Source organism: Euleptes europaea, chromosome 7 (genome assembly GCF_029931775.1).
Source record: "Euleptes europaea isolate rEulEur1 chromosome 7, rEulEur1.hap1, whole genome shotgun sequence".
Classification (NCBI taxonomy): Eukaryota; Metazoa; Chordata; class Lepidosauria; order Squamata; family Sphaerodactylidae; genus Euleptes; species Euleptes europaea.
Window position 1 is genome coordinate 80,917,665 of NC_079318.1, and position 8,136 is coordinate 80,925,800.

The 8,136-nt window shown below is 50.7% G+C and overlaps 1 protein-coding gene across 1 annotated transcript in view; it reads left to right on the forward strand.

The window, feature by feature from the left end:
- The window catches only part of SIPA1 (signal-induced proliferation-associated 1), a 34,752-nt gene extending 28,281 nt beyond the window's left edge, over nucleotides 1-6,471 (forward strand). Inside the window, exons 12-15 of the mRNA XM_056853019.1 lie at nucleotides 612-710; nucleotides 1,801-1,879; nucleotides 3,467-3,548; nucleotides 6,319-6,471. Coding sequence (XP_056708997.1) covers nucleotides 612-710; nucleotides 1,801-1,879; nucleotides 3,467-3,548; nucleotides 6,319-6,471 — 413 coding nt within the window. The remainder of the gene's footprint in view (nucleotides 1-611; nucleotides 711-1,800; nucleotides 1,880-3,466; nucleotides 3,549-6,318) is intronic.
- Nucleotides 6,472-8,136: the final 1,665 nt, after the last annotated feature.

The following is an 8,136-nucleotide window of genomic DNA, read 5'->3' on the forward strand; positions in this document are numbered from 1 at the left end:
CAGACAATTCAACACAGAGGATAATGCTTACTGACTCTAGGACATGAGCCCAGTTGTTTCTTATTGATGACCTATTTATATTCTGATTCTGCTGGAAAATTTTAGTTTCAGTAGATATGGGCTGTATTGACTGAAGAAGAAACCGAAACAGGAACTATCAGCCAGCATTCCTCTTATTGTTGTAATTTTGCTGTGTGACTTTGTTAAGAATTAAGACTTTGTTAAGAATTATCACTTATTATGAATGCGGTTTTTGATGTGTGACCTTGTAAATAGTTTTTCCACGCATTTGATACTGAGGTACTGATGAATTGTCTGTCATAATGTGACACAAATTTAATTGTTTTTGCATTTTGCTTTTGTATTTATTTAACTATTTTTTGTATTTCACTTTTCATAAATTTTATGCACTATTTTTGCAAAACTCTTTGCATTCTTGTTATTGACCTCTGGTCCTGCGTACCTTTGTCCCTCTGACATTCTGAGGTCTTCCTTTGCCTCTTTTCTTCTTGACTTTGGCCCTTGACCAGAGGCGCCAATTCAGCCGCCCTTATCTGGGCAGTAATTGTTTTCTGGAGAACTGAGGAAATTGCATTCTCCTCTCCCTGCAGTCCTTTCTGAAGCTGGTGATTCCCTGGAGGACGAGTGGGAGTCCATTGCTAATTTGGCATCTGCTTGCAACAGCATCTTGGAAGCCCTCTCCAGGGAAGGTGAGCGTGGGATGCAGAGGCTGGCTGGCTGGACACCTCCTTGCTGGTATTCTGGGACCTGGGGGCGAGGCTTTCATGTGGTGGTGGGGGGCGCACTGGAGTCAGATCAAGGAGCAAACAAGATTGGTGTGCAGATGGAGTTGAGGGCGATTGAAAATGGCAAGCGGAAAAATCCTGGTGCTTACAGAAGGATCCAGGACAGGTGGTGATTTAACCATGGGCATCTCAGAGCCAGCGTGGTTTAGTGGTTAAGAGCGGTGGTTTGGAGCAGTTCACTCTACTCTGGGGAAACGAGCTTGATCCCCCACTCCTCCACAGGAGCAGCGGAGGCTAACCCGGCGAACAGGATTGGTTTCCTCACACCTCCACGTGAAGCCAGCTGGGTGACCTTGGGCTAGTCACAGCTCTTAGAGCTCTCTCAGCCCCACCTACCTCACAGGGTGTCTGTTGTGGGGAGGAGAAGGGAAGGTGATTGTAAGCCGCTTTGATTCTCCTTCTTCTTTTTGGGGAACAAGTTGGGACCTGGAGGGGCTGTGTTGGTTGGGCAGGGATAGTCCGTTGCTTCTAGACCTGAAGAATTTTGGTTTTAGTTCCAAAGAGCCAGCCTCTGACAGTGAAGGGATGATGGATCCCACCGAATTCTGTGGTGCAAGCCAGCCCAGATGTCATGCCTCTTGCAAGCTGCAGTGGTCATGTGGCAGGGAAGGGAACACCAGAACTGCTTTGCTGTTTTGGACCCCAAGCCCAATGCGATCCAAGCATCGCCTCCCAAGTCCCGTGAGCAAGACATGGAGCCAGGGTCTCTCCGCTCCGGAGGATCAGCGGTATACGCTATCCTGAGAGTACTGCTTCCAAACTGGGACGTTTCCATCCAGCAGTATTGGGCTGATAGGTCTGCCTTTGTCTGTGCGTGTTGTCTAATGCTTAATTGAAACTATCTCTCATGGCATTGGTCCTCATGGCATCCTGTGGCAGTGAGTTCCGTAAGACAAGAGCAGGGAACCAGGGAGAGTGCATGTTGGGAGGAGCTCTTCTTTTGCGGGGGCTTGGGCTGGGACTCTGATCTTGTGCCTCTTTTCCTGCCTCCCAGGACAACACGTGCTGGAGAGCAGGGAATCTTTGTGCACGGCCGTCCAGAGGGGCAGCGCTCTGCAGCAACCCACAGAGGAGTAAGAAGGGGCTGCATGTGTGTCTGTTCCAGCATGCTTGGGGGAAACAAGGGGTGTGGGGAAATCTCCCCCCACCCTGTAGCCCTCCCCCACATGTCACCCTGCTGCTGCCCCCCTTCCCTCCCATCCCCAGGGCAATACCCTTCATAATGCTTGCTCTCCCTTTGGCCTCTCTACATGGCATTATGTGTGGAGACACCTAGTGGCCAAACAGTGCGCTGCTGTCCTTTCTGCTCTGAATGTAACATTTTCAGTTTGACCCTCTGTGGTCATTTATGCATGGGAGATTTGCCTGAGGTTCGTTGCTGGCTGGACCCACACTTTCCTGTTAGGAATCTCTGCACCAGCAGCCTCCAAGCTCAAACCAAGTCCCCGCCCCTTTAAATGCTGCTTTGTAATTGCAGTGCTCACAGTGAGAGAAGATCCCCCTCAACCCAACCGCCGCATAAAGAAGCATTTTAAGAACAAAAAACGGAGCAATCTGAAAGAAGGGGGGGGGAGCCAAACCTCCGTTTTAAAACGGCTTTCTTTTGCTCAGAAAGAGCTCAGAGGAAGCAGGAAGTATTTGAATCGCCACCTCTTTACATGCTGCTTTGTGATTGGGTGTGACAGAAGTAGGGTTGCCAACTGCCAGGTAGTAGCAGATCTCATACTAATTCAACTGACCTCCAGCCGATAGAGAGCAGATCACCTGGAGAAAAATGGCCGCTTTGGCAATTGAACTCTATGGCACTGAAGCCCCTCCCCAAACCCCACCCTCCTCAGGCTCCGCCCCAAAAATCTCCCGCCGGTGGCAAAGAGGGACCTGGCAACCCTAGACAGAAGTCAATCTTTTTGTGACCCGGTTTTGCCATCTGCATGGAGATTTCAGCCGGGGCTGAGCTCAGGTTAGAGGGAAAAGTCAGATTAACAGAGGAATAGGAAGACCCGGACATTGCCGAACGTGAGTCCAAGCACCCGTGCATAAATGACCTGTGCCCTCTTTCCCCGCCGCTGTTGCTAGCTGTTCCTTTTCATGTTTTCTTTACCTATAGAGGGGCATCCTCCTCTCAATATGTTTGGGCTGTTATTTGAGGGGCAGGTTGATTTGATTGTGCACACAGGCACAATCACAGGCTGTGCACACGGCCGCCACTAATTTTACACTGGGCACAAAAATAGGGGTTTTGTTGGGGGTAGGGATGGAAAGTTCCTTGCAGCATCTCTGCAGGACTGCAAAAGTGGTCCAGGGTTGCTGCAAGGTCTGGAATGAATTTTAAAAATCAATCATATGTTTGTTTGTGGGCCTTGCTTGTATACATAGACATGCATGCGAGTTTAATTCAATTGAGGAAGGTTGGGAGGGGTCTGAAATTTTAGGAAAAGTAGAGACAGGATAGTGGCCAGAGAAGGGGGTGATGTAAAGATCGCAAGCTAAAAGGGGTCAAGATATGGCTTACTGCTGTATAAGGAAGCGTGCAGAGAGCAAGGAGACTAGAAATTTCCCAGAGCAGTTCTGTGTACGTGTGTGTTTACTTACAACACACTAACTGGCTGCCAATGTCTTCCTTCCCTCTTCCTCCCTAAATCCCCTTTCACCCTGCACAGAACGCAGCAGGCTATCAGCCTGGCTGACAAGGTCCTGCATTTGGAATCCACGCTCAAGAAACTCCAGGAAGATCTTCAGAGGGTGAGATGGAAAAACAGAGGCAGGAAACTGGGGGCGGAAAGGGGAATGCACAGCCCTGCCAGATCAAAGATCCTTTTCCTTGAAGGAAGGAATGCCCAGCGGCTGCTGTGTTTGAAACAAGGATGGTCAGAGCGTGCTTTTGTGGGGAGGGGACGGTGCTTGTTCTCGAGTAAGGGAACATCTTTCAAAGTAAATTTTGGATCCAGCCGTGTAGGGCTGCAGCAGAAGCACTGGGCCATCCCGAAAATGAAGGACTTGCTGACCATATACACTTTAGCTAGGAATTCACTCGTATGCCCTCGGCAAAACCCTTCTCTGCCAGCCTCAGAGTCAATTCAAATGCCACTGCCCCCATACGAAGGGTGCTGAAAAATGATTCTGTGCAAACGTGTGATGCTGCTTCGTACTGAATCAAGGGCATCGAGCTCAGTGGTCTTCGGCCCATGAGTTGGGAACCTTCGGTGGTTGATGGTGCGCCACCTGCTGGATCACAAGCCCTTTTAGAGCCGCCATCTTCATTGTGGCTGTTTGGAAGTTCCTGGTGCCTGGGCCCAGACGAACCAGGTTTCCTGACTCTCTTGGTGCACACATGCGGAGAAGGAGCCGCAGGACGGTGAGGCAAGGTCATTGGAGCGGTGGACTCTGATCTGGAGAACCGGGTTTGATTCCCCACTCCTACACATGAGCGGCGGACACTAATCTGGTGAACTGGATTTGTTTCCCCACTCTTCCACATGAAGCCAGCTGGGTGACCTTGGGCAAGTCACAGCTCTCTCCGCCCCACCTACCTCACAAGTAGTGTCTGTTGTGGGGAGAGGAAAGGGAAGGTGATTGTAAGCTGGTTTGATTCTCCGTTAAGTGGTAGAGAAAGTCGGCATATAAAAACCAACTCTTCTTCCTCTTCTTCATTCAGAGGTGAAGAGGATTCCTCTTCAGATGGTGGCCTTTAGCTTGTTCCTCAGTAGGGTAGGAGTCCTGGTGCTTTTATTTCTTACCCTGGCTCTCTTGGTTTGCTGCCCACAGTCCTGGACTTGACGCTGATGAGGTCATTACTCTAGCTCCCCCTCTTCCTGTCATGTGACTGTGATGTCATGTGCTCATCGCTAAATGAGTCCCATTCTGGAGCCTGGGGGTTGAAAGTGGATCCCACACATCTGTTTATTTATTGAGCTCTATTTATGACCTGCTTTTCTTCCCTGTGGGACCCAAAGCGGCCAATGACATTGTGCTCCTGCATTTTATTCTCTCAACAACAAACTTGTGAGGTAGCCTAGGCTGAGGGTGTGTGAATGGCCCAAGGTAATCCAAGTAAGCTTCTAAGGCAGGGCAGGGATTCGAATCTGGCTGTCCAAGATCCTGGTTTGGCACTCTTAACTGCAACGCTACACTGACTCTCAAGCTCAATATTGTCTTTTTTGAGTGGAGACAGCATCTGTCATACTAGAGAGGCCAAGGGTCGCACCTGCATGCAAAGCACGTGCTCTGCTCTTGAGCCTTGATCTCCCCTCAAGCACACGGCCTTTGTGATGCTGTGTAGCGTCTGGAATGTACTTCCCACGTGGATTGCACCAGCTGTCTGGGCAGTCTTGCTGGCAATGCCAGCGGCCATTAAAACGGTATGAAAATGCTGTGCAGGCTCCACAAAATGGCCATGCCCATGTGGTAGGCAGCACACAAATATTATGGTTTCCACATATGTGTTTTCCAGTGGCCTTCACTTGGGGACTTAATGTTGATCATTCTGACCTCAGTGTATCCTGTTTGTAAAAAGGATATGTTAGGCCGCCTCAGAGGACCATTGGGACCGTATGAGGGAATGAGATTAGGGTATATTCCAGTTTTCCATCTCTTAGAAGCTTCTAACAATGATAAAAAAATACAATAATGGCCAATGAGAAAAAAATATTAAGCATTGAAACAAACTAAGCGGTTCACAGTACTGTATAAAGCACTTATCGGTTGGAAATCCAGCTGCAGTTTTCATGAGAGGTGTGTGTTAAGGACGGCGATCTGTGATCGACTCTCCGGGTGTGTGATTTAACTGCAGAAAGCAGCCACAGGTATATGAGAAAAGAATAGAATCCACAACATAACAGTAGCATTGGGCGTGATGTTGTCTTCAGTAGTATGTTTTGGAACATTGTACTGTGTGTGCAGCGACGAAGCTTCGGTTACCGATCAGCTGAGCTGCTGTGGTGGCTCAGAATGTTTGGTCGCCCGGGGAACATCAGTCATTTCCAGCTCCTTTTCTGTGAGGGAAGAGAAAGTTGTCATTTTAGCTGGGGTTACGATCTCATACATGGGCAAGCTGAGGACTGGGAAGAGGCCCCAGGAGGTTGGAAATCTAAGGGACGAGAAAGCTCAAGGGCAAGGAAGCCGAAGGGAGGGCGCAGAGTAGGCATCGGACTGAGGAAAAAGTCATCCAAAGCAAGAATAGGTGGAGTGTCAGGCGGGAGGTAGATGTGAATATCCTGCATTGTGCAGGGGGTTGGACTAGATGACCCTGGTGGTCCCTTCCAACTCTGTGGTTCTATGACCAGCTGTTCTGGGGCTGTGAGTCTTCTGGTCCTGTTCAAACTGAGCCAGACATGGTTTTACTTTTGTATAACCGTAAAAGAACAGTAGCTTCTTCCAAAGGCAGGCTAAGAAAAAAATGATATCGTTTGAAAGCCTTTTAAATGTGGAGGGGGAAGCGGGGAGGGAGCTCAAACCCCCCTTTTTCCAGCCCCACGATCACAGCTCTGTCCTTGTTCTCCTTCCCCCACCCCAGGAGAAGGCCGAAAAGGCAGCATTGCAGGCAGAAGTCCAGAGCCTACAAGAGAACACTCAACGGCTGAAAGAGGCGTCGGAAAGCGCGGCGGTTCAGCTCAGCCAAGTCACGCAGATGCTTGGGGGGCCTCCCACACCCCCTCACTGCCCCTGAGTCTTCAAGACATCCCCTTGCACCTTTTGTTCCTTGAGGGGGGGGCATGTACCTGTCTCTTTCCCTCTCCCCCGTATGTACTTGAGGCACAACAGAGACTATGCTGGTCTGCGTGATACTGGCTCCCAAAACTTCCCTCCCGCCCCCGGCCCCCATCTTCAAGACCCTCCTTTCGTTGATGTGTGATCCGAGTCCAGGAGATGTGCTGTCAAGCCGCTCTCGCCACTGATTTGGAGGCACTGCACATTTTAGGAAGGGGGGGACTCAGAAAAACAGGCTCCATCCACTTAGCAAGATTGCCCCCACTGCCAGCATGGCATAGTGGTTAAGAACAACAGGCTCTAATCTGGAGAACTAGATTCGATTCCCCACTCCTCCACATGAGCAGCGGACTCTAATCTGGAGAACCGGGTTCGATTCCCCAACTCCTCCAAATGAAGCCTGCTGAGTGACCTTGGGCTAGTCACAGTTCTCTCCTAACTCTCAGCCCCACCTACCTCACAAGGTGCCTGTTGTGGGGAGGGGAAGGGAAGGTGACGGTAAGTCGGTTTGAGACTCCTTAATGGTAGAGAAAAGCGGGGTATAAAAACCAGCTCTTCTTCATACGGAGCAGCCGCTCACCTTCCTGTTGATTGAACACCAGCAGGTCACCTTAGTTTGCCACTGTGCATCCTACTGACCAGTGATGGGTTTTTACTGGGTCGGACCCAGGATCTCTCGCTGACTATAACCACTAACCCCTGTGGAAACACCACACCTGTGGGTCCATTGGAGGATAATTCACCAGGCAATAACTGCAGACCACCTCTGGGGGGTAGGGGAGAGCTTACCAGACCTGTGTTAATTTGCCCTCTGTCCAGGGGGGATTGAACAAGCCTCGAGATCCTCTTGCTGCTTCCTCCTATGTCCTCCTCCCGAATTCCAGCACTGATTCGGGCTGCTTTGGGTCCACCTCTAGTGTGATTTGGGGGGGGGGGCACCAGCCAGCACGTTAGTTAACTGTGAAATTATTGAAAGCTGTGACAGAACCATCCCCCTCCCTGGCCCTTGTTTCTGCCTCTTCTCAGCTCCTTGCATACCCGTAGACTCTTCCTGGGGTGGAGGCAGACGACCCCAGCCAGCAGATTGCCTCCCCCAGCGGTGCTATCCATTAATAATTTCCCCTATCTGCTTCCCACTGCCCATCCTCTGAGCTGGGCCTTGCCCCGCATGTGGATGCAGGAAGGCTTGGGGAGGGGGTCCCTCTTCCCCTCGTCCAGTCACGGTCTTTGTGTGTTGTGTAAATACTTGCTTTCCAGAGAGAATGTCTGTCTTGTTCGTCTCTCTGTTCGTCTTCTCGAGGGACCAAGGTTAAGGGAGGGGTGGGGTGGGGAAAGATAATCAGTGGGTCCGTTCATCTCCCCCCTCCCCAGCCTCTCCAGCCTCCCCCCCCCCCCGTATCGGAACTGAATGTACAGAACGCGGGCCCCCCTACTTGTGCAATAAAGACATGGTCTGCATCTACGCCGTGGGCCCTTCTGTCGTCTTTGGGGAACCCGCGGCCTGGGGAAGGGAGGGGCGATGCAAAACCTGACTCTAGCGGCACCTGAAAGGCTAAAGACACTGATTCCAGTATGAGATTTTGTTAAGCGCAAGCCTTGAGTGGAAGGGAAGGGCAACCCACCA